The sequence below is a fragment of the Rhynchophorus ferrugineus genome, unplaced genomic scaffold, assembly GCF_030347505.1.
Source record: "Rhynchophorus ferrugineus isolate W39M unplaced genomic scaffold, kcgeb_rfMv2 rfM3, whole genome shotgun sequence".
NCBI lineage: Eukaryota > Metazoa > Arthropoda > Insecta > Coleoptera > Curculionidae > Rhynchophorus > Rhynchophorus ferrugineus.
Window position 1 is genome coordinate 27,754,539 of NW_027472582.1, and position 26,584 is coordinate 27,781,122.

A 26,584-nucleotide genomic window follows, 5' to 3' on the forward strand; every position below is an offset into this window, starting at 1 on the left:
TCATACGTTATGTCCTAATGCTCATGTTTAATTTTGAACAATTATAACCATATATGTGAACACAAATCGTATTATATATCTTATATGTTTGATTGTTTTAATATGTATAGGTATGTATGTATTAAACAATAAAACAAATAAAATGAAAATATTGTGACGTAAATTTGGCAGTGCTGTACCGCAAAATGCCGACATGGCAATTTTAAATCCGAGGACGTTTAGTATTTGAAACGATATTAAATCGGAAAGAGAGAGAGTTTAGATGTTATTAAATGATTTAATTCAATTTTAAGCAGTGTTGTACTTGTGGTCATTCCCGTATTGTTGGAACTATTAAGGAGTTAAGAGTTATTATATAAAGGTAGTTATGATTTAATGACGAAGATAAGTATGGTCATATAAAGCTACATTTTATATTATTTTGTTCTTGTTTAAGAACTGGTAGCAGTTAATAAGGTTCTGGAGACAGCATATCATTGTATTAGAGATAATTGTAAACTCTACTTTATTATCTTATGTGGCGACAAGATTTGGGCACTATAATAAAAAAGACAAAAATAAAATCAGGGAATATTGGAATAATGCAGTTAGCAGGACGAGAAACTTTAAAATAATCAAAAATCTTCAATATCGAACCATTAAAATAGTACATCGAAAAGGAATCATTTAGTTGGTGCAATCACTTACAGAATATGGGGAACACAAGAGATGTTAGAAGAAGCTATCTCGGAGGTATTGTAGAAATAAGGAAATACATCGGCTTATCTAAAAAAAAAAAGAGAAAACAAATAAGAGATCTACTTAATAATTTAGCCGTCGATACTGATATTTATACCCAGATGATAAAAAAATATCAAAATATAGATTTTATTGTATATTATATATATTATCAATTATGGAAATACGTAAACTATATATTTGCTATTATTTTATAATTAATAATAATATATTCTGAATATAAGTAATAGTTCTGAGTAATAATATATAATACTATTAATGCAGAGTACTTACATTTTATAATACAAATATATATGTATAGAGATTCTTCTAATAAAAATAATACATTCTTAAGTTGGTAATGTGTTATTGAATATTTAACGAAATGTAACTTTCCGTGACCCCTAGCCCTTCTTGAATTGTCGTTTCAATTTATCTCCAAGAGTATCTCTCAGCAGAATTCTTGTTAACAAATCATTAGCCGGTTATTTACCAAATCCCCTGCCTTAGCCACGGGGGTAAATTGCGGCGACTTCCTGAGACATATCGAGGCCCCCAAGTAAGAACCGTAATAACTTTTTGAATTTTAAATTAACATTATCGACATTTAAATAAAGAAAAAATTTAATTTTCTTATAACAAATTTTACTATATTTGGTTTTAATTATTTTAATGTTTGTAAAATCTCAATATTTTTATTATGCATTATTTATAATTATGCATATAATGCTGGAGTTTCTAGAATTTTAATGTACTTAATTTTTCTGTAGTAAACTGTTTTTTTTTGTATTAATGAAACTATTAAAATGACCTTCGCCATATCGTCCTCAAAGTTGATATTTATATGAATTAGAAATCAACAATGAATAATTTGTCTAGGATAATATATAAATGAAATTTAGGGTTTCTAAGAAATTCCCTTCATTTTCAATACACCCAAATACAGTAATTAAAGTTGCAAGGAAGAGAAACATCTGTTTTACCTAATAATAAAAAGACAATATTTTTCTGTTATGGATTTATTGTCATCTTTTAGTTTTAATTTCCTATTCTCTTAACATTCTAATTATGAGAATAGCCGCTCAAATATATTTTCTTTTTACTTGCCATAATTATCACGCGGTTTTCAATAGTGATTTTTGAGTTAATTAGTGTGGTGTCACTTTTCTTTCATTTGAATAATATCCAAACTATACATATGTATCCAACTTTTGGTTTGCCCTTGTTGTCCAGAATTTTTATATGTATTTATATTAACATTAAATACTGGCAATTCGTTGTGGTGAACATTCTTCATTACCTGACGGGAAGACGTCACGAACGGTCCTACGAACTCCCAAATCCCAAATAATTTAGATAGACACACGGTCCATTCAGCTTTAGTCGAATACTGAATGGACCTTCACCACAATATTCAGTTCCATAAAGTTGATGTCAAGTTGTTGTTGTTGTTGACCAACTGGCAAGGTTTAGAGAGGAAACATTGAAGTTTATATGCACCAAATCAATTTCAACCGTGAAAATACTATAAGACCACCATTTCTGGCACACTTCCTATGCTTTCCGATTAATCACTCTTTCTCACTCATCTCACTTTCACTTATTAGAAAAGTGTCGAGGAAGCCCTGAAAATGCATTATATAACGAATGCGAAATGTGTCGAAGCTCCAAAAGTCTGCAATACAAAGTCTACTTTGAGTAATACATTTTTGGCACGAATTAACTAACTAAATTGCTACTCGTAGAAGATAAATACAAATAAGTTTCAAATTTGGCAGGGTAGGCGGTTTTTAAGTTTCCAATATTTAAATTGCAGCCAGATAGTTCTGTGAAAAATTAATTACTAGTAACTAAGTTTAAATTAACCTTCACTATTATAATATGTATTATAATTAATAAAATATTAATATTTTATCTTAATTTACCTAGTAGAGTTAATAAATTAGTTAACATCCCTAGAATTGTAATTAATGATTAATATTAGTTTCAATTTATTTTTATTTCTACATTAATGTTACTCTATACCAATAATAATCTATAAGTCTGTAATAGTTTTTTTAATATTAAAATTTTTATTTTTGCCTTCGTACTATAGTCATGAAAATATATTTATAGAAAAGTAAAACATTAAAGAACATTCGAGACGAATTAATACATTCAAAATGTTACTTAATATAATAATATTAAGTTATTTATAATGAAGATAGTCTTCAAATATGCAACTTCAGACTTGCAACCAATTTTTGTTGAGATATTACAATTATATTTTATAAGAAATACGAGGGTTGTTATTTATATTTTGAGACTTGGCAATACGAAGTGTTGTTAAGCTCCATCTGACGTTTCTAATTTTTTCAAGTTTTTCAAGTTTGAAGTTTCAAACTATTCAGTAATTATTATATATTTAGTGTTATGCCGACTATAGATAAACAAATATTCATATATTTAGTTGAATTGTTCTTGCTAATGATACATTTTATATTTCAAGGAAAATAAATTAAGAACACTGTTTTAATAAATAAATCATGTTAAAGTATCTACAATACAATAATATTATCCTATATTAATTTATTCAGGGTCTTCTGTGTGATTCAAATATTTATTCTTATCCCAATTATATTCGAAGTCATATGTCTGGTTTGGCATCCTAGTAATAGCTTCTTGATATTGAGGATTAGTTCGTTCATTTAAATGTATATCCCATTTGGAGACGTATTTCTTTTGAGTTAGTTTGCCTTTTAAATATGGAGGCACTTTATTAGTTAACAAAAGGAAGGGTCCAGTTTTGTTCGACTCCAAGTTGTAACCAACAATGGCAAATTCTGTTGTTGTGCTGTATATAAATGTTTGATTTCTGACTTCTATCTTGAGAGCTAAGACTCTTGAATAGAATGTTTCCATATACAAATCAATTGCTCTATAATGTGAACAAATGGTATCTAAAAAAGCACATATATTAGTAAAAGTCCAACAATATATAAATTTTATATAAATAATATATTGTATGAACAACTAACATCACTACAATTTTCAATTTTTCTGAATTAAAAGCTCGAAGGGTGATGGTAATTAATCTTGTAGAGTATACTTTTCTATGGTATCTTATTAATTTAAGTTTTGAGGATCCTGGGAATTTAGTTTCTTGAAAATATAAATTAAATTTGAATAGTAGTATTTAGACATTTAATCTTAAAATAATAATTTTTAAATATTGTTAGAAATTCTATGTTTGTAAACGTATTTGAACAACATTGTTAAAATCAAATATGTGTATGTTAGTTATATTATTTTTAATAACTTGATAATAATTTTAATATATGTACCTTCACAATTTGGCTGTAAATGTCCATTGTTTATATATACATCTATAGAACCTATAGGAGACAAAAATCCGTAAAAATCAGTTTCAGTGTGAATGACATCTACAATTAGTGCATCATTTTGTGACAATCTATCCTGGCATAAGATACTCTGATGCTCCCACATTTTTTTCGCTGGATCCAGTGCTGTTATTCTATAAAGAGTCTTATTGTAAAATTCATTGAGTCTTTTACCAGCAAACCCGGCTATATGTGCCCCTATTGAAAATCCTGCAAATTACATTATCCTGATTAAGTTAAAATTAATCGTTCTATATCAATTTACCTATTATAGTTAACTGTTCTACTGACATCTCTAAACTAGTAATTATTTCAGCAATTTTATTTCCTATTGGTTTAGCTAATTCTGAAATAGTTTGGTATGACTGATATTTATATCTATGCCAATCGATAATCGTAACTAAACCATTTGGAGAAGTTTGCAGTAATGTGTCCTTCAGGTCGATAGCCCTGTAAGTGTTTAAAAAAGCTATATACCAGTGTATAATGTTTTGTCTGTTTTATTATCGTGTTATATAGAACCTTCGCCATATTGTCATAAAAGCGAGAGCGAAATAAAAATTAATAATAAAAGTATTTAATGACAGCTTGGTGGCACAGTGGTAAAGGCGATAGGACGGTCATCCTACTGTTACGATTGCCGCGGTTCGAATCCTGCTGAGGCATGGTCATAAATTTATGTTTTGAGTAGTATGTTTATGTAGAACTTATGTAATTTTTTAAAATGTGTGATTGTCCTAGGCAAGAGTGTAAAATCCGACAAGGAAAATGATCCCAGTCACGCCAGTAACCAGGCTGGGTAAGACCGGATGTCTTCTAGGATGATTTTATAAAGTTGGTCACTCGCCAATCGGTAGACTTAATGCTGAGAGCCGTGGTTCGGAGCCTACGATAAACTGTGTATCCGGTCCAGATAAACCCATAGTTTATAAAAGGAGACTTTAAAATATATTTAAAAATATATAATATATACTTGGTTACTTTTTATTCAATTATTTGCTACCAATTTCTGGTAAGTTTTAATTTTCAATAAATAAGTAGATATTTTTAAAATTTATTGAATAAATTGAATTGAATGAATTATTATTCTTGAATTGAATCTTGAAACTATTTTTTTTAAGTTAGTAAAAATTTTAATGCACAACTTGCGCAGATCGTTTGCTAGGACTTATTTGAATAGTCTGAGAGCTTTAGAAAGCCAACAAGTTTTATAATGTATTCTGAAAATTGATCTTTGTATGCAATTGATCAATACCGCAAAAATTAGAAGATAGATTAAGCAGAATTAACATACATTTTCAAAAAAATTAAACCTACGAAATATTTAAATAGACAAAATAATATAACGACTTTTTCTTTAAGACGAACGAAATTAATTCTTCAACATCTCACTGATAGGCCAAGCTGATTATCTTTTATAGAACTTTTAGATTTTTTAGAGAAAATATGTTCTTGTTCAATTTATATAAACTATATTTATATACCTGAAGAAATGTGCTTCAACCCATTAAAGGGTTTTCAGTTTAATAAGCAAAGATTTTGGCGATTATCATATATGCCTAATTGCTTTAAACCTTATATGTAAATTGAGTCATTTCACTTCATTGTATATAAAAAATAAATTAACTTATTATCATTTATTAAAGTGTTTTTTTATAACTAAAGCTCTTATGATTTTAATGACGAATGAATATTATGTACAACGCGGTTATGTAATATATAATTCCTACTTATTAACTTACCAGTTAATATTTTCGTCTTCATCTCCATTAATTATAATAAAAACTTGTCTCTTCAGATGCCTCCTTAACCAAAGTAACGGAGGTGCCTGTCTATCTAATGGAACCCTAATGAGTTTTTCAATCCCTTCGTCTTTGGCAAAAGCAAACAAAATAAGTCGTCTTATATCACAATTGATATAGGTATTTACATTAACTGGGCCCCATTTTGCCTCAAATGAAGAATGAACATCCTGAATGTTAGGCTCTAAAGCTTCAAAGAGAATCAAATAAATTTAGAATAATTAGACAAGTAATGCGGATTTTATAAAATATGTAATATATTTATATTTGGCTTGTACATATTCATTTTTAAGGAATTAAATTTTATGTTATGTTATATTAAATTAAATGTTATCGGTTAGTCCAGACGATCTATTAACAGTGACACAGTAACGAATTATTCGTGACTATAAGGTTTCGCTGTGCACATAGTGGGTTCGGCAAGGGGTAGTTTAATACGATCTGCTAAAAGGGAATTAAAGCTTAATATAGTAAGTAACAGACGTAAGTCTGAATGACAAAAGTTGTGAAGAATACAATATTGCAGCTCGAATGGGAAGATTTGTCACACTCAGCGCATTGGCCAAACGTTACGCTGTCTGATTATAACTTCTTCAGATCAATGCAGCATGACTTGGATGGTACACGGTTTCAAATGATGGAGAAGTAAAAAAATGGATCGCTGCCAAATCAACATGTTTCTTCTGATACGGTATAGCAATATTGCCCGAAATAATGATTTGTAATTAGTTTATATTATTCAGCAAAATCAAGTTCAAATTATTCCCTTCAACAATAGATTCCAGAGTAAATAAAGAAATTTTATGTCAAATGAACTATTTTCTTGCGGTTATGTTTGATTTATAAAAATTACTTAATAACCATTTACACTTAAATAACCCAGACAGACAACAAATCTTAGTTATAAATAATGGAAGGAATTACTTGATAGAAATATATGAAGTAATAATTTTGATTATTTTGTGTTGAGTAACTAACAGTAGGAAAAATGATAACAATGAAAAAAAAAGTTTTTTAACAATTGGAATAGGGTATTGTCCTTTTCAGTCATTTTTTGATTTATTAGCCACTGCTTCAAACACAAAAGATAAATAGATTTTTGATTAAACCATAATAGGAGATCGTTAACAGCTACAATGAATTATTCAAATCATATATTAATAGAAAACTATTTCATTTAAAACGACTCTACATGTTTTAAAACCGTCAACATCATGAAAGTCGGAAAATTTACATTCTCAAATGCAAATTAACGCTACAAAAGTCTTCAAATAATCACTAGCCATTATGCAAAAATAATAGACAATACATATCGAGTCTTTAGAGTAACGCCGAAAATTAATTGCCAGTCTTACAGTTAGAGTTTATTATACTTACATCCTGTCAAATATGGCGGAAGATCTTGAATTTCCAACAAGTATGTTCCTTGTTTTGTGTTTTCACATGGCACTAACCAATAACCAAAATCAATAACCCAATCTCCTTGTTTCACAGCGATCCCGTTGGAGACGAACGCTGCTATTGCTTGAGCTCGAATCTTTATTGAACTCTTGTAGTAAACAATAGCAGCTTCGTGCGAACATTTGTGTACTGTAATAATGTTTTAAAATATTACATAACGTATAATAATATTTTCGATAAATTAATACCAAAAGCTTTTTTCTCGCAAAGTGGTTGATTATTTCCACCATTTACATATATATCATAATGACCTAAGGGATCTTGATAACCGAAATAAGCTGTATTTGTATGTATAACTTGAACAATATTTGCGTCGGTTCTATATAATCTATATTCCTCCTCGTTCTTGCTCCACATTGCTCTTGCTGGATCAAGTGCAACAATCGAATGAATCGGATATTGTCGTTCATTAAGTTGTTTGCCGACTAACCCAGCTACATGAGCACTGGTAGAGAATCCTACAGAGAATGGAAGCATTATAAAAAGAATCTGCTCGGAATGTTTTACATACCTACTATGGTAATTTTGTTGTGTGGGACATTACTTCTATATAACCACTGTGAAATTGCGTCAGCAACAGTTTTGGAATAGGCGGCAGTAAATCTATAGGAATTGTAAACGTACATAGACCAGTCGATAATAATAACAAAATTAACACTTGGTTCCTGTAAAAGCTCATCTTTCAATTCAATAGCCCTAGAAATATAAATTATAAGATGTTTGAGTTATATAACACTGGATAAAGTAAAAATTAGAGCATTCAAAAGATTCATGTCTTAACCCGATAGTTTTTACAATCAGTCCAATAGGCTCACTAGGAGTGAGAATTTGAAAAAATAAAGTGAAATCTTTCTCTAAATTTATAGAGAGTTTCTTTTAGGCGTGAATGAGTTGATTAGATGGAGGAAGCGCCTGGAAGCTTGAAAAAGGCTCTGTCTCATTTTGAGTTTGAGCGTTTCGAATGTATGACGGCATTGAAAGCGATGGGTGTTTTTTTTTGTAACTAATACACTTGCTTTCTAGTATATATATTAGGTTGCAGGAAAAGCAATTTCGATTTTTCTTTCGAGATCCTTAAAGTTCCATTTCTTTGACAATAATTATTATTCAATGAGACTGAACTATTGCACATTTGAAAGGCATATTGACAATTTATTTATAGAAAATTCTAGTTATGAACGTAAAGTCGATCGTTGACATAATCAAAAGTTAAAGTGTAACGAATCAACAGCAATTTGTTGTAACGGTTATTTATGATGTGTGAATTGGACTAGGTTCACGGATGGACTAGAATGGTAATACACACATTGACGCTAAAGAATGTGACGACATGTGACAATGATAGTAAGCGATTAAGAAATTGGTCTCAATTCAATAGAGTAACTAATAGTTTCAACAAATAGAGAAGGAATTAACTTCCATAACCACAACGCTCGATCACAAAAATCCTTAGCGGATGGGCAAAATCGCACATATATCATTGATTGAGTTAAGTATGGTGAAGCATTTAAAAATTTTATAAAGAAATTCACTTTTATTCACATTATATTGTGAGTTTGGATAAACAGTAGAAAATTTACTGCAAAATTTCCAGGAATTACTAGGATAAATCAACATTTACCCTGGGATAGATAGATTGTTGATATAACATAATTGATTGTAATTGATAATAGATTGTTGATGTAACATATTTTTAGCCAATAATCTCGATTAAGAAGATTTAATATTACAAAATAATAAAAAATTAATAAAATTATTCATAATATAACGATTATTTTGCTATTATTGCAATTTATAGCCTAAATGCTTATTAACATTATAGAATTAAACGCGTGCTTAAAACAAGAAGTGAATGAATGTTTATGAAATGAATATTTTAATATATATGTAGTAAATTTAAGAGATCCAAATTTCAATAAATCTGCCGTTTATAATATTGACTTACAACTTCAAAAAACCCCACAAGAAAAAGCTTATATGAATAAAATTACCTCTATGAGAAATAACTAGATATTCAAGTTCAACATGCAGACTATCCTTCGTGGTGTATGCTTATGACACGCAGAACCTTTCTGCTGAAACTAGTTGTTCATATTATCAATTAGAATCACCAGATATCGTTATTATCAACATTCTACCGTTGACCATGTCATTAATATCATTTTCAAAAAACTATAAAGCCTGTCTTGGATAAACTATAAATTTGGTATCAGGGACTGAATAATCAACAATAGTTATATTATACAGATTAGAGGATGCTAGCGTCAACCCAACAAATTGAATGATCAAAACGTTAAAATATATATTTAATTCTTTAAAAATGTTACTTACCAAATATTCGAAGGCTGTTCAGTTATGATTATAGCAAAATCCATACGATCTTCAGTTAATGTATATGTTATTCGTTGATTTTCGGTAATATCGAAAGATACTGCATCACCTACTGGTTTATACAATTTTATAATTACGTCATTCGCATCAAAACCGTTTGCTAATGTAAAGTCAACTGCTGGCCATTCTGATATTTCATAATTTTCAACCGGCCAATATTTAGGAGAGTTTATGTCGGAACCTGTTAGAGTAATAAATAATAACCATTTAGCGGGATAAATGTATACTCCGTGTACTTACTCTTCATAATATACGATCCACTTGCTTCAGGTTTAACTTTAAATGGATAACCACTGAGCCAGGGACTCGTTTCCGATATCGTTTTAAATTCCAAAAGTATTATAAATATATTAACAACGTATTCATATAAGCACTTATTTTCTAAAATTATGATACTTAATAAGTGCTAGTTAAGTTGTTTCCGCTTATAAAATATCGACTAGTACAAAATTAAAATAATATCTGTTGTATTTATGCATAAGTTCTCGCTGTTTGTTTTACTCCAACTTTCAATAAATTGCTCACAGTGATAGTTACTATTTTTATTTAATATAATAGGCGTGCAACTATACACAGGGGACGGTCAAAATAATATGAACATATAAACGCAGTATTTATTTCTTAATATGGCGATGATCCTCCACTTAAATGGACTAGTATTTGAATAGTTTTCAACGGAATGTTACAGAATTATATTGGAGGAGGATACTTTAGCGATATATCTTTAGCGATATTCAAAAGATGCCCCTCAAATCAAAATTGAACTAAGCCTCTTTAACAGTGATACACACAGACACGTTATCATTTTAGAATATGGTCTATATGACCAAAAATACTAAGATATCGCCCGATTAGGATACAATATTTTCTGGTAAAAATATAAACTATGATTAATCAGAATATACCACATTCTGCAAATAACCAAGTGATCAGATTTAATGATCTCTGCGCCACTTTTTCCGTAGATTAGGGTTGACTTTCATTATGAGGGGTTTCACAGACCCATATAGCCCTTTCATGAATGTTAGCTTTGTGAAGCCCACTCCCTATTGTTTTTGTTGAAACAGTATTACTCAAGAGTTCTGCTGTAAGTTTTGCCGTGGTAGTTAATATTCATCTATCTCTGTCAATTACCTTTGTACTTCTTCGATGATGTTTTACTCTGCTTTGTGTATGCTGTCATTAGTCGCACAGCAAGTCGCTTAAGCACATTTATAGTCTATTCAAAGTTTTTTTAGTAATGCATCATGGATATTTGTTACTTCGAAATATTGCAATGTTGCCGCATTAACTCTTAGTTTTAGTTCAGTTTGGCTTTGGCATACAAAAAAATTCTAAACTAAATAAAATAATTGAACAAAAATATTATGAAATATAATTTGTTTTGAAATATAACAAATTTTGTCTGCGCAACAATTTTGCTGTAATTTTGAGATATTTTCCCTTTTTATAACTAACAAAGATTAGTTAGATACTCCGATACACAGACCAAATAAATGACACATCGTTTTCCTAGAAGGTATCCGGCATTAAAAAATTATTGAAAATTGATATATTTTATATTAATATTTTTTGGAAGTTGACTTTATGTTAGTTTATAATTGTTGCTTTTGTATTAATTCAATGTGACTTGGAGTTTTTATTAAATTTTAATAAACCTTTTTGAAAAATTAGATTTGGTTTGTTATTTTATCGTCGGGTGATAGTCAAGTGATCCCGCGATATAATGTGCCACGGCTGCTGATTGATATTTCATTAAAAACCAATTAAATTTAATTAAAGAAAATATGTCCCTTATAGGTGCCTATAATAGAAAGTTAATCTAACCGATTAAATTCCTCGAATGGCCAACAAAATGCTACCAAATGCAATGGCAAATGCAGGACGTCAAAGTTTTCTTAAAAGTCCCATATTTAGTTATCTCTCTATTTTCTCGTGACTTTATATATTTATAGATATTATTTTCAAAAATCTTGGCGTGAAGGGCAAAAATTAAGACAATATATGCAAAAAGTTGCTAAATGGAAATCTATGATAAATACAAGAAATGTCCGTAATGTCACCAAATGTTGACCAATCAATCTTGCTTGATTGTAATTGAGCTTGTTATTTGAGAACTGTTAAAGTGTTAATATGCGTTGTATTATGGTGCTAAAACCAATTAAAACCTTTATTGGGAAATACTATCGAAAGTAACTCATCAACTAGCTAAGTTGGGCGACTAAACACAACAAATTAATTTTCATTCAGACAATGCTCGGATTCACGAAGCAAAACAGCGAGAAATTTTGCATCTATCTAATGTACTTATTATCAATTCAATGAGTATAGTTGCTAAGGTTGTATATACAAATATATGGGGTTATTTACGGTTCAAGAGTTACTACGATATTTAAAATCATTAAGAATTGCATAAAATTTTAAACTTGTAAAAACTAACTATTACCTTCAAGTACAGCGCATAAACTGTCAGTGTTATTTAAAAAGACATCAATTGTCCCTATGTTAGATGGATATCCATATTCATTTGTCTCTGTATGTAGTACTATAACCTATGTAAATAAATAAAAGATATATATATATATATATATATATATATATATATATATATATATATATACTATATTATATATAATACTGTGTAGTAATATATGCTATTATATGCACCAAAAAAAGAGCATGTCAAAAGCAATGGAACAGAGGACAGCTATTAAATGAATAAAAAAACAAAACATTGTTAAGCCATCTTACTACTTAATAATATATCTACGACATTTTTAAAGCATATGCTTACGTCATCTGCATCACTAGGAGCTAATTTTTCTGAATTCAATTGCAATGTCCATTTATGCCCAGAAGGATTGAGTGCAATTATTTTGTGCGGTGGTATTAAGTAATGTTTTGCAATAAGTCCTGCAATATGAGCACTGTCACCTACACCTAAAATAACAAAATAGGATTATAATATTATATATTATCTGTATTTACTATTTCTTGCCTACTATCGTCAGCAGCTCTAAGGGAATTTTTGTGTCGGTAATATAATGACTTATAGCATCCGCTACAGCATGAATATAAGAAACTTGATCTAGAAAAGTGTCCTGTTTATACTTGGACCAGTTTATAACTAAAACATAGTAGCTAGGAAATAGTAATTTCGTAACTATTGTGGTCCTAAAATCAAGAACAATCTAAATAATATTGCAAGCGTAATCATTTTGCGATTTAGGATATATTTAATTAATCTCCGTATAGCGTAACATACCATTTGGTGTTTTTGGTTTCATCCCCGTTAATTAATATGAATATGTCCGAAGTCGGGTTGTTTTTAATCCACTGATCAAGACTTAGTTCAGGTATTTCCGCTACGGATATGCCACTATCACCAATTTGGATATCAGGAGCATGATCTATATCTGAAAAAATAGACTATGCTAATTTATGATGTACAGTGAGTGAAGATATTAAAAGCTTATGTTTCACCATCTTACATAATTTACATCTTTTTAGAATATATTAAACTACTAGTATTAAAAAGGCGTTATCAAAAATAACAAAATAAATACAAAGAAGCTCTGCATTTATAGATTTTGAAGTACTTAATTTATCAGTACCAATGTCACAATTTATTTGATGACAGTATTCAACCATAGAATATAGATGGTTTTTCTTAAATAGGCGAAACCGAAGAAATGTTTTGCGTGGTCCGGCCAATGCTGGCTCTGAGACCACTTTTTTGATAGGTTCATTTGAATTAGCCCACAAAAGCATTTGATTGGCTCATTTCTGTAACCCCATTATTTGGTTCAGTTTATTTTGTATTGTTTATGACGCCATTTTTATGTGTCTGATATAAAGTATGGTCAGCATTTTTGTGTCTTAAATATAATCACTATTATTTGATTGCAATATGTTTTCATTCTCAAAAGTGTTGTGTATCCAATGTATGTGCAGAAATAAAAAACCAGACGTAGTTTTCCTTGGAAGAAACAACCCAAGTTAGCTAGATTAAGGATGTGTGTGTGTGTGTGACTTAGCATTGCTTTTACCTGGTATGTATCCAATTATTTATATAAAGCCTTTGTGTTCATAAATATTATTATTTACAGGAATAAAACAGAAGAAATCATGAAAATGTTTGTAAGGTGTCATCTATTTAAAACTTAATTATTTTGAAGAGATTCATTTACTTGAAATAAATGTATATTGGTTAAGATACTTATAATTAATATTTTAACCTTAACCTTAACCGAGATAACCTTTTCAACAAAGATGTTAACAAAATATAGTAACTCAAAATAATATAATACAATTTGTAGCATAACATTCATAAATTATAATATGAAGAATATTCCTCATCCACTTTTAAATGAATATTTTTTTCATTTATCTTTTTATGTTTTTTCTTTCAATGAAATTAATTTCACTTAGTTCGCCAAAATAATACTTCACAGAAGACCTAGGTTAAATTGTAGTTCTCTCAAAACTGAACTAATGGCAACATTCAAAATAATAGTCCCAATTTATAATATAACCGATTTTCTACGTCTATTGTCAGGTGATCAAAAATGATTTAGTCAATAATCGAAATGATCAGCCTAATTTATTTAATTTAGACTAAAATTTGCTCTGACGAATACGATTATTCGAGCTAGAGCAACAGCAATATTTTTATAAATAAATTTATGTCAATATGATGAAAAATAAAATGGGGGCAATTCTTAACCAATTAAAATGTACTTTTTCATTATTATCATTATAAAATACTTACGCTCGGGATACGATTCTTCAATCTCAATAAAAATGTGATATTCCCCTTTCACACTGGATTTGATATCCAAAGGGAAACCTTTCAATTTATTGGGTAATGTCTTTAGAATATCTGGGTCAATAATCGCATCTCTTAAAATTTCAATAGCGGCAATGTGAGAACAGGTTTTACCTAAAATTCACTGTCGTGCAAAAATATCCATTTTCAATGATATTATTCCATGGCAATACGTACGATCTAACTTCCCACACCAGTGTTGGCCTTGTTTTGCATCATTAATATAAATATCAATAGTACCAAGGGATGTAGGGTATCCAATTAAGTAAATTTCCGTATGAATGACTAACACCTAAATTAATATAGACGAAATGGTGTAATACAAATGAAATGGTTTAATATAGCTCACCTGGCTTGCATCGGTTGGTGCTAAGCGTTTTTCTTTCGGTAGGGACACGTAGTTGCCTCCTGTTGGATTTAGAGCAATAATTTTGCGAATCTGTCGATCCTTAAACTGTTTTCCTATTACACCTGCTAAGTGAGCACTCTCGGCGAATCCTGTTTAAATAAGGGAAACGAATAATTGAAATTTAATATTGGAGATTTATAGTTTTTATTAGGGTAATTGCATGTATTTTGATCAGAGATATTTATTGGTAAACAACCTAACATGACTGAGGCGACTTTAGTATTAATGACAAATAATGGTTTGGAGGACCAAAAGATCATAATAAATGTCCAGAATTATTTAGATGAAAACCACACAAACTCTCAAGCAACCTAAAATAATTGTTAAGCAGCTTAGGAGTTGATTATCAACTTATTTCTAGACTTTGACTGAAAATTGGAAAGAGCCAAAAGGGGGAAAATAATTACCACATGAATTAACTGAAAATATAATTTCAATTTTTCAATTTTTGCTAGCAAAAAAGAGCTTTTTGGAGCCTATTATGACCGCCGATCAAGAGTGGATCTACAACGACAATCCCAAGCGAAAAGGAGCCTGGGGTAGTCCAAAAGAGCCATCCACATCAACATTGAAGCGGAATATTCATGGGCATAAGTTCCTGCTCTGCATAGGATGAGATCAGTAAGGTATAATCTATAACGGGCTGCTAAAAGCGACTTTAACTGTTCCTGCAAATATCTACCAACGTTAATTGAATATATTAAACGACGTATTCTTTCAAGAAGTCCAGAAATAGAAAATAATAGCCTTAAGGTCATCCTGTTTCGTGACTACTCTCGGTAACTCGTTGCAAGACTCGAGAAAGATCCACTGTTGCGGTTGGAATAGGAATTTCTGATTCCCACTTATACCAAATCGATGCACCATCGCTAAGTTATACCCGAAATTATGAAGAATTTATCAATTATTCTAACATCCTTATTTTGACACGGTATCCAATTCGCAATAAATTTGGGAAAACTAAATGTAATATTTTATTACGCCAGCGTTTCTCAATAAATAAATTTCTATAGTGAAAAAAGTTTATTTTATTTAGTTAAAGTTAAATTAAGGTTTATTTTAAATTTTGAAAAGCATACAAAACTACCCTTCCCTTGCCGGACGCAAGAGAATAAAAATACGTTCGCGTACGAGTAATTCATAAAAAAGGTTTCATGGATTATTTACGATCTGAATAAGATATAGGTCTTTTATTATGACCTTGAACTGAAACTGGAGTCCAAGTTATGTAAACCTGGCTCGTTGGTTGCAAATTGACTTCCTGATCCAGAATGAGTTTTTTCTGAGATGCTAAGGAATTTTAGCAGTAAATTACAGCAGTTAATTATTAAAGTCAGATTGTAATACTACTGGCCAATAGTGTACAAAAATTTGTGAAAAAAAATCAATTTACAGAAGAAATAAAAAATGTTTGATCAAGATAAAGGCCCACACAGCAAAATCCCACAATTAGAATCAGTAAAGTTTTAATTTCATTAGATCAAACCTCTCAGCCAGATTTACTGCTTCAGAATTTCTGATTTTCTTCTATTTAAAAAAATATTTAGTGGAAAAAAGTTTTGTCACTTGACGGAGCTACGGTAAAGGGGTATTTCTTTCGATTAAGTCTTTCGAAAAGTAACTACAGTGACATACATAATTTTGTTTTCGGAAATTTCTGTTTAAATTTAAAGGTACTGCAGGACTTATTACAAAATAATACCTATAAGAACAACACGATGGGCAGGTGCACCGATGTTTCGTAGGTAGCCGACTACCGTGTTGCTGACTGACTGCACATAAGGAGAAGGTTCTTTTTTAAACGCGTTTTTAAACGGAGACCAGTCTATCATTATGACATATCTACGATGGAGACTGTCCGATAGAACTTCTCCAACGATTTCTGGCCTAAAATGAAATAATTTAATATTATATTCAGAAATAATATATTTAACTAATTGTATACCATTCTTGATGATGCGCTGCCTCTCTAGCTGTGATAATAACAACGATATCTCCTCCATTACGTATAAGCCATTCAGTTAAATTTTTGTTTCCCGATATTGTTATTGATACTTCTGCATCTATCATAGGTAATTCTTCCGTCTTAGGTTTATCTACAAAATAAACATGTTATTAATCATTACACCAACAAGAATAAAGGTAGCTTTGGTAAGAATTTTGAAAAATATAAACCCGTTCTGATTGTATCATTTATATAACAATTTATTAAACTACCTTGAAGTTTTAAAATTTTACTTTATATGGTAACATTATTTGATAATAAATGTATTATATAAATGGTATAAACAATTGAGGATATCATATTTTAACAAGTTACAAAACTGAAGCCAAAACAATGTTGATATAAAACAAATAGTACATGAAAGTATATTATCCACTCACTTTATAAGGTACAGCAACGACGCACGTGTTGTATTAATACTTCTTCCAAGCAATCTGTCAAAATGCGGCTGACGAAAACAACATTAAATAGATAGTTTCGTTCTCCTCTTTCCTTATGGCCCTTTCTAACTTCTTTTAAACGGGTTTTCCCAACTCAAGCGTATTAATTTTAGTAAAATCAAGTGAAATTTGGTTAAATTAAACACGGAGATTGTTGTTAAATAAATATATTAATCCAAAGCTACCTCATACATATTTTAACAGCTTACTTTTGTTAAGTTTCAGAATAAAATTGTATATTCCGCGAGTTCTGATGTTTACATTGAACGGATAACCACGTAACTCGTTCTTGGATCCTTGAATTTCGGGCGAATTTACGTCAACAAGTAATACGTCTACGGCCGATGAATGGGAACAGTTCGCCACTGCAAATTAGATATTAAATTGAATGTTAAATTGTACTGATTTAATCAAAGAGGCTGGTCGCGACTTACTTGACGGTCCTTCGCACCAAGGTTGTCCCTCCTCAGGTTTGTTAATAAATATATCAATTGTGCCTACTGTGGTAGGGAAACCAATTTCTTTTAATTCGGTGTGTATAACTATAACCTGAAAATATATATTAGGCTTTAAGGTTTATTTTTCAGACACAATAAAGCATAAAAGAAAATCAACGTATCCTTTATTAAGCGTATGTAACATCCCTAGTATGAAGATTAACCAAATCGTTAAAAATTGAAGGACAACTGGTATGTAGTTTATTTCTTATTTTTTATTATTTATATGAGGTATAAATCACCATTTATTTAGTTAAACGATTTTATATAATAGGTGAAAAATTAGAAGCAGATGATATTGAAAAGTACTTTTAAAAGTTGTAATATACATAATTGTTCAAGGCAAAGTCCTAAATTGTATAAAAATTGCAAGATTGTGTTTAATTGCTGATTAGTAAAATTGAGACCCGGTGTTTTATAAAATAAGACGTCTCTGGAAAAAGGGCACAAAGTGGTAAACGGCAAAACATTTGTCCACAACACAAAACATATAAATAGAGAATGAGAACACACTGTGCATCTTAACCACTAGAGGGCCAGAAGTACCAAATACGAACTGGCAGATATTTCACTTGCTTTCGATTTGAACTTTTTTAAGACCTCTTAGTTTATATTTGTTTATTTGCATTTCTAGCGCAGAAATGATTTTTTAAAGAAAACAATTATATATTTCAGGAAATCTTTTATCAATCTTCCAGACCGGAAAGTTTATTCTTCGCATTTAGGACCAGATAATTATGGACTCAAATGTGAAACATTATTGCTTAACCAATACTTAGTTCCTAATTGTAATTTTAATAGTAAATATTTTATTGAAATCTGAATCATTTCCCTTACCCATTCAATAGCAAAATATAGGTATAATTTAAATGTTGGAACCAGCAATTCCTTATTCCACATTAAATTGAAATAATGATGGTCAAATAATGGTTATCTTTTTTTAAAAATATTACTATATTCTGAGCAATATAAAAATTAAAATAATAATTAGATGTTGGTAGATCTGTGGATGAAAAATTTAAATAATATTACAAAATTTGACTACAATTTTATAAATGGGAGATAACATTCTATGTCTCTTTATTTCATGGTCAACAATTCCTCGTCTAGGTGAGTAAACATGACCAATTTTGATCCAACAAACGCATGAAAATTAGGAGCTGCAACACATTGTCTTAAAGTATAAGACACTGCAACTAAAGTTCTTAGAGTGATAATAAAAACACATAAAGACATGACTTCATTACATAGAGTGTTTTAGTAAAAGAACATGATGGGAATGACACCAGATAGTGCAAGATCAAGAGCATTCTGGAGCAATAAATAAGTTTGAAGAAGCGGAATTGGAGGAGCTACTGAGCCAATAACAATGACAATGTCAGTTCACATGTGTCTTAAGAGATTAAAATTTTTCTTGAAATGATAAAATGGACAAAATAAATTCTCTAAATTGCTTTTTGGAATCAGTAGCAGTTTCGATATCCCTAAACCCACATGATTACCGAAAAGTCCAAAGTTCTGAACAGTAGTGGATAGTACTTTTCCGACAAATGTATTATAGTTTTTACGGTTTACCATTAAAAATATTTCCCAATTATTTTGATTTTGAAAGGAACGTATATGAGGTTTCGGAATTCACGATGAATAATACGTAAACTTTAGTAAACTACTAAAAAAACTTTCAAAGTATTCGACAGTTCATTTTATTGGTGTGTAGTAATATCTTAGAAGTGGTGATGAAGCAGTCACAGTTGGACAGCTCCGACAGTCTAAAGATGCGATATTAACAGTTAAACAATAACAATATAGATCCAAATATTAATTAACGAGAATTTCATGTGTGCCTTTCATTGATTGCGCAGAAAGAAGAAACTTCAATAAAGAAAAGTCATAGACATATCCTGGATAAATTAACATATCAACATAAAAAGGAAACAGCCACTTGAACGGGGATTTTCTGTTTTTTTTTTGGTGGAAAATGGAGATTTTTATTAGAAACTTCTCAAAACTAGTCCGATCGGAATTGCGGAATAACACTGCCAACAGTTTAACAAATTTAGTGAATAATTTTATCAGCAAAGACTATTTACTGGGAAAGGAAGCAGGCAAGTAATACTGCTGCATTACAAATCTTATCCTCTCTTGGATCCCAGATATCAGTCAATTCAATGAAGCAGGCCTTTGATCCTCTAGATCATAAAAAATTGAGAAAATTGTTAAAATAAAATTCGTAGATTGATTCTTTTTAAACATGAAATATTCTTTTTTGAAAAAGTCCGCTAAATTAAATAATATACATAAAGCACAATCACACATACACAAACAATAATAGCTAAAATTCATTACCTGTTCAGCATCAGCGTCATTAAGTCTTTGAGATTGTGCCACACGGTTCCATTCCATACCAGTCGGATTTAAGGCAATAATTTTATAAATTGGCTTTTGGCTATCCTCTAAAATGTATTTTCCTATGAAACCTGCTAAATGGGCACTAGCTCCAAATCCTGAAACAAGATATTAGCTAAACTTTATTTTGAAAATTTAATTTAATTAGGTTTGCACTTGCCAACTAAAATCAAACGGTCCACGGGAATATTGTTAATTTGAATCCATTTGGCAAACGAATCTGCCACTAGCTGAATATTTTGGAATGTTGTTTCGAAAGGAGATAATCTATACTCGGACCAATCGACTACAAGACTAAACTGATGTAAATATTCGTACTTATGTACTGCATCTAATGCCCTAGAACAATAAACTCAATAAGTAAATTCGAAAATCTTCAGAAATTGTTCATAAAATCAGAATTTACATATTAAAAATATATAAAAGCATTTCTATAACTGAAAGAATAGATGCATTACCAATATTTATTATCTGGTTCTGATTCTGTAATATATATCACCACTTCTCCCCTTTCATTCTCCTGTAACCATGTTTTTAATGGAGCTATGTCCATCTGTGTAAAGGGACTACTCATATCCTTGGATTCTATAAGTTTTAAGCTACCAGCTTCAAAATCTTTTTTAGTAGGCAAATATCGATCTAAAACCATAAAAATTATAAAAGAATGTTATAGAATTCATTTGAAACCAATATATATATACCTCTGTTTAGATCAAGAATAACATTCAACAACAATCTTTCTGACAGTTCTATTTTCATTGGGAAACCAGGGACATCCTTAATAAGATTTCCTTTAATACCTTCGAGGAATATATCAACAGCAGAGTAATGAGAACATTTAGCTTCTACAAAACAAAAAAGTTTTGATAGCAAAATTTTAAATAAAAAATATACTAGTATATTATATTATAAAAGTTTCTTTTTATTTAAAAACTTCATATAAAATATTAAGAAACATGATAAAAAAATATCATATTCTTACTGTAATGGTCAAAGCACCAAGGTTGTCCTTCGTCCGGATTATTAATATATAAATCAAGAGTTCCTAACGGACAGGGGAATCCATATTCAACTGTTTCTGTATGTAAAACTAAAACCTAAGGAAAATAATATATGAAATAATAAAATAATTATGTACCAATAGGTTTTTATCTATATATTGTTGGCTCTTTTATTATTGTTATATGAGGTAGGTTATGGAAAAATATTTCAACTAGATGGATTGGCACTAATATATTTTCCCATCATTTGGTTCATTGTAGCTTCATATAATTATTCAATTAAAACGCTATTAGCATTTCCCTAAAGTAAATCAATGGCTTAAAAACAGTTTTGTAGCATCGGTCCTTAAAATCTTCTACATATGAAATGTAAATGTACACTAAATAAGACACAATAAATCAGTTAATATGTTATAACTAAAGTAACTAATAACATTTCTGACTTTGCGAAGTATCAATGTAAACCACTATTAAATAATCTAACGTAAGTGTTGAATTTGATAGTTTAAAGACTTCTCTACATAAAATAATAGTTTCCATTTATTATTATGGACTTATTCAGTGTATACCGACGCTACTCATGGACCGCTCAAAATTATATTTTCAACATTGATTGAAGATTTGTATTTGAAGACACTTGCTGCCAAACCTATCAAATATTTCTAGGGACTTATGGTGAAGCTACTCTGTCATATCCACGTTGCGAGTTTTGCTTTGAATAAGTTAAAATGTTGATTTTGAACTGAATGGCAAAGAACAGCTGGGATGACCAAAAAAGTTCGAATAAAGCAAATGACTAGACGAAAAGCTAGCTCAAACTTTAACATAACTTTTAACTCGAATAGAAAGTTCTCTCGCACCTAGCTAACTAACCAAACATGGTACTTTCTGGTTACCATTTGTTCGGATCGAACAAACGAACATGGCTTGTCTGGTATAGGGTTTTTAAATACTAAACAAGTGCTCAGATTGATCGGTGATTGGATCGCTAGTAAATCAATATCACCCTTTCGGCAGAGTATAGACAGGTTTTCAGAAAAACAGAATATTAAAACATTATAGAAAATATTTTGATTGGTATGTATGTTAACAATTTTTCTCAATAAATGCATTTTTGAATTAAATAAAAATAAAATCAGATAATCCGAGTAAATAAAAGCACCTAATATATCATGAATACTGACATCAGGCTTTAGCTGATCTTACAAAACATTAAAATTGTATTGAAGAATTTGGCTTATTTATAAAAAGATGCTGCAAAATAAGAATACCTGAACATTTTTTTAATTATGTGACAATTTTAAATATATATTTTTAATCACGATTATTAATAAAACCTTAATTATCTTATTATATTCTTGAGTGTATCAATTTTTTTTTAATTATATGAATTTAAAATATTTATATATCTGGAAATTAATAATCTTCACACATTTATAGACAATGTCAGGTGGTTTGGCTTAAGGTTCGTTGTCTTTTACATATTATATCTCTAGAACTGTGATCCGATTTCTTTACTTATACGATATACAAAGTTAACCCATCCTTTTAACCCTAAAAAGCCCTAGAGGTTAATGAATCTATAATATTATTAAACATTGTTACTATATATGACAATAAGTAGCAAATACGCAGTAAACCATACATTAGGTTACAAATACAAAAGGTTACTGAAAACTTAGAAAGGTCCAAATACATAAATAATAAAACATAAGAGTAACAATTCGAATATGACATAAAAATAAATCAAGAGAGAGAGAGAGAGAGAGAGAAAGAGAGAGAGAATTAAAATTAAAGTAACTTTACCTGTTTGGCATCGTTTGCACCTAACCTTTCTGTCAGGCCTGCATATATCCAGTCTTGTCCAGCAGGATTTAAACCAACGATTTTCTTAATTTGGAAATTGTAATTTTCCTGGACATCCTTTCCTACCAAACCTGCTACGTGAGCACTGCTTTCAAAACCTAAAATTTGATAATTTGATAAAATATATGATTTAAATAATATAACATTGTCACCATAGAAAGAGTTCTCTCGAGAATATTTTATAATTATTGATATTGATCCATGATTTACCTATTAAAGTTATACGATCTGCATGTTCGCGAACACTATTTAACCATTTCGCAATTAAGCTGGCAATAAATTTGGTAAATGGAGCTGTCTCCCGATATGTTTCATGCCTATGAGATGACCAATCAACTGCTAATATGTAATACGAGTAACCCCATTCAGATAAGACGTGGTTAAATTTATCAATCCTAAAATTATAAATTACAGGAAATAATAAATAATAAAATAATATCACTAACCAATCGGGATCTTCTTCTTCTCTGGCTGTAATAACTATATAAATTTCTCCATCTCTATGCTCTTCCATCCAAAGTTGAATAACAGTTTCGTTGACGTTTATAATTGGCGTATCTTGGTACTCCTCAGATTTTATTACATCGGAGGCTAAACAAAGGTCATGATATTAAGAAAAATATAAAATACTATACAGTGAGATTGCATCATTACATTGCTCAGTTTCAACAGTCTTTAGATTGTATAACCCCTGTATCACCAAATCAACATTTAGTGGAAAACCGTGTAAAATTCCTCCATCATAACTGATAGGTAAGAAAGATGAATTACGAATTGCATCTAGGAATACGTCGATCACAGCAATGTGAGAACAAACAAGCCCTAAAATGATTAATGATCAGTAATAAAATATATATTCCAAATTTTGAAGCTTTATATAAATGATATCAAAATTTATCTCCATATTAAAAACTTACTTTCTGGTCCTGTGCATGATGGTTGACCTTCTTGTGGACTATTAATGAATACGTCTAACGTACCAATATCATCGGGATATCCGTATAGGGATGTCTCAGTATGAATGACTAGAACCTAAAAATTATTATTACTAAATAATTATCAAAATTCTACTATTTTTACAACTTAATATGTATTGGATCAACTAGCATGGATAACTCAACGTTTTCTAAATATTAATATTGTATTGAACTTAAAAATTTCTTGCTGTAATTATCATTAGCTAGAAAGAACGCCAAGTAAAGAACGAATAAGAAAAGTAAAAGTATGTATAGCAATAAGATAGTACTTCAATAAGAATAAACAGGTAACATAAATAAACAGGAAGAATACAAAGGTATTAGGAATGGCTATAAGACTTGGAGATTTAAGCAGGTAAATGGACATGATGATATTTGGAGTAGAATGCGCGGAATTCCTAAGGAGAAAAATAATAATAAATATAAAGGTTGCGAATTCAAGAGGATATAAATTATTAAAACTGTCCAATAGAAGTCAAAGAATAATGAATAAGAATTACAATTACTTTTAAATGGAGAGGGATAACAAATGGAAGAAGGGGGGATGGTGGAGAAAAGGTCCAGTAGAGGAGATATGATCAAACAAAAAGGAGAGAGAGACCAACATTAAATAAATTCACTTGAAACTATTATATTGTCAACAGATACGAAATAATTACCTGAGAAGCATCTGTTGGACTCAGTCGTTCATCTTCCAAAACAAAATTCCATTGAAGACCTGCCGGATTTAGTGCAATTATTTTCCTTAGAGGATACGAATTTTCTCTTAATACGAATTTTCCAATATAACCGGCTATGTGAGCACTAGTTCCAAAAGCTGAAAAATATTTATAGTAAAATTATAATAAAGAATATTTACAGACTCTATGGTGTTAGAAGATACTTACCAATCAATGTAACTCTCTGGACAGGTATATTAGACAATATTATCCATTTTGCAACCATTTGGGCAACTGCCTTTCCATATGTCATAGTTTTTGAAAATGATGGATATCTATATTTCGACCAGTTAATATCCAAGATATATTTGGGGAAAACCGGGTGTTCCACAAGTCGAGCAAATTCTTTCAACCTAATAATTTTGAAAATAGTTTAATAATGAGTGTATGAATGTGCACTACGATTCAAAAGTTTGGAGACACCTTATTTTTAGTGAATATAATAATAAACTACTGCAATACATCTTTAAATAAACATGTTGGTATTAGAATTATTTAACTATTACTTTAGAACTACAAAGACTACTATACTGCCAATTGGTGTTTTTTTTTCTGGAAATGACGATTTTAGTCATTACTCTTTTGTTGAATATATATGGGTTTAATTTTAATTTCAAAAACTAGCAATTTAAAGTTCTTGGAAACAGCGAAATGCTATATATACTTTGAGCCATGAAGGATATTCTTTGCGCCAAATTACAAGCAAATTTAAATTACCGTTATTTTAAATGAAACACGTAAAAAGTAAACTTACAACTAAGTTTATAGCCGAACTACAACGTTGAAGATACTTTTAAAGTTTACTGGCCTGAAAGTATGCATAGAAGCCTAAGACCTAAAAGTGTCTATTAGAAAAATGGACTTTAGTGAGAAAAAACATAGAAACTATATGGAAAAAAACTTCAAAATATCCTTTGACGCATGAGTCCTATTTCAGATTTTTCCATGTAATAGACTAATAGTAGTTCCATATGCCGATCAAAGACGAATAGAATGTGCGCAGCCCTGACTGTTAAGCCCGGTGATGGTAGCATGATGGTTTGAGGACGATTTGGTAATAATGAGCTTGATGACCGTGACACCAAACGTTCGCCAAAATTATGTAAAATTTAGCAACTAATCAAAGCTTATTTCCTCCTAAGACCTCTCTCTTATCGAATTAATATGGGATGAACTTGATAGAGATATGAAGAATCGATACTCAGTTGTGGGAATAATTATAAAGCGAATGCAGGGAAGGCTTTGACGAGGCCCATATTTAACGACAAGTGTATTGAATTATTTAAATTTGTACTAATTATATTTAACTAACATTTAATTAAAGCTGATGATAACTGAAGGTTAACTATTCTTTGATTAAGATTTGAGTGTAATTAATCATAACTTGTCATATGTTTCATTGTCGTTTCAAAATTTTTGAGAGGTAGTGAATTTATTCGCGACTACCAACCATTCATCAGTAATAGCTTCTCCTGCTGTAATAAATATTACGACTTCTCCACGAGGATGTTCAATAAGCCAACGGGTTACCTCATCGCTGTTAATATCGATAATAGACATAGAAGTTAAATTTCCTGATAACACCGCTACTTCGTCATCGCTGAATCCTGTTGGAACTCTCGGTACATTCGATTCTAAAAAATATTCATTTTCCAGTTGTGAATTAAAAATATGTTATAAAATTT

The 26,584-nt window shown here is 30.2% G+C and overlaps 1 protein-coding gene across 2 annotated transcripts in view; it reads right to left on the reverse strand.

Moving 5' to 3' along the window:
• Positions 1-3,226: 3,226 nt before the first annotated feature.
• LOC143193890 (uncharacterized) overlaps positions 3,227-26,584 on the reverse strand; it is a 63,709-nt gene continuing 40,351 nt past the window's right edge. Inside the window, exons 51-83 of one of the 2 annotated variants that reach the window (XM_076400323.1) lie at positions 26,350-26,533; positions 25,068-25,252; positions 24,840-24,997; positions 24,121-24,235; positions 23,858-24,025; positions 23,650-23,794; positions 23,414-23,598; positions 23,144-23,301; positions 21,319-21,433; positions 21,038-21,181; positions 20,795-20,975; positions 20,497-20,675; positions 20,277-20,434; positions 17,868-17,982; positions 17,643-17,798; positions 16,934-17,084; positions 16,691-16,875; positions 14,929-15,077; positions 14,757-14,871; positions 14,523-14,693; positions 13,017-13,167; positions 12,750-12,925; positions 12,546-12,691; positions 12,198-12,303; positions 9,992-10,132; positions 9,692-9,932; positions 7,872-8,056; positions 7,549-7,818; positions 7,277-7,489; positions 5,840-6,089; positions 4,363-4,547; positions 4,041-4,307; positions 3,227-3,656 (exon numbers count right to left, since the gene is read on the reverse strand). In XM_076400323.1, the coding sequence (XP_076256438.1) occupies positions 3,286-3,656; positions 4,041-4,307; positions 4,363-4,547; positions 5,840-6,089; positions 7,277-7,489; positions 7,549-7,818; positions 7,872-8,056; positions 9,692-9,932; positions 9,992-10,132; positions 12,198-12,303; positions 12,546-12,691; positions 12,750-12,925; positions 13,017-13,167; positions 14,523-14,693; positions 14,757-14,871; positions 14,929-15,077; positions 16,691-16,875; positions 16,934-17,084; positions 17,643-17,798; positions 17,868-17,982; positions 20,277-20,434; positions 20,497-20,675; positions 20,795-20,975; positions 21,038-21,181; positions 21,319-21,433; positions 23,144-23,301; positions 23,414-23,598; positions 23,650-23,794; positions 23,858-24,025; positions 24,121-24,235; positions 24,840-24,997; positions 25,068-25,252; positions 26,350-26,533 (5,819 nt within the window). In that variant the 3' untranslated portion in view covers positions 3,227-3,285. Of the gene's footprint in view, positions 3,657-4,040; positions 4,308-4,362; positions 4,548-5,839; positions 6,090-7,276; positions 7,490-7,548; positions 7,819-7,871; positions 8,057-9,691; positions 9,933-9,991; positions 10,133-12,197; positions 12,304-12,545; positions 12,692-12,749; positions 12,926-13,016; positions 13,168-14,522; positions 14,694-14,756; positions 14,872-14,928; positions 15,078-16,690; positions 16,876-16,933; positions 17,085-17,642; positions 17,799-17,867; positions 17,983-20,276; positions 20,435-20,496; positions 20,676-20,794; positions 20,976-21,037; positions 21,182-21,318; positions 21,434-23,143; positions 23,302-23,413; positions 23,599-23,649; positions 23,795-23,857; positions 24,026-24,120; positions 24,236-24,839; positions 24,998-25,067; positions 25,253-26,349; positions 26,534-26,584 lie in introns of those variants that run through there. The other variant, XM_076400324.1, reaches the window with a different exon arrangement.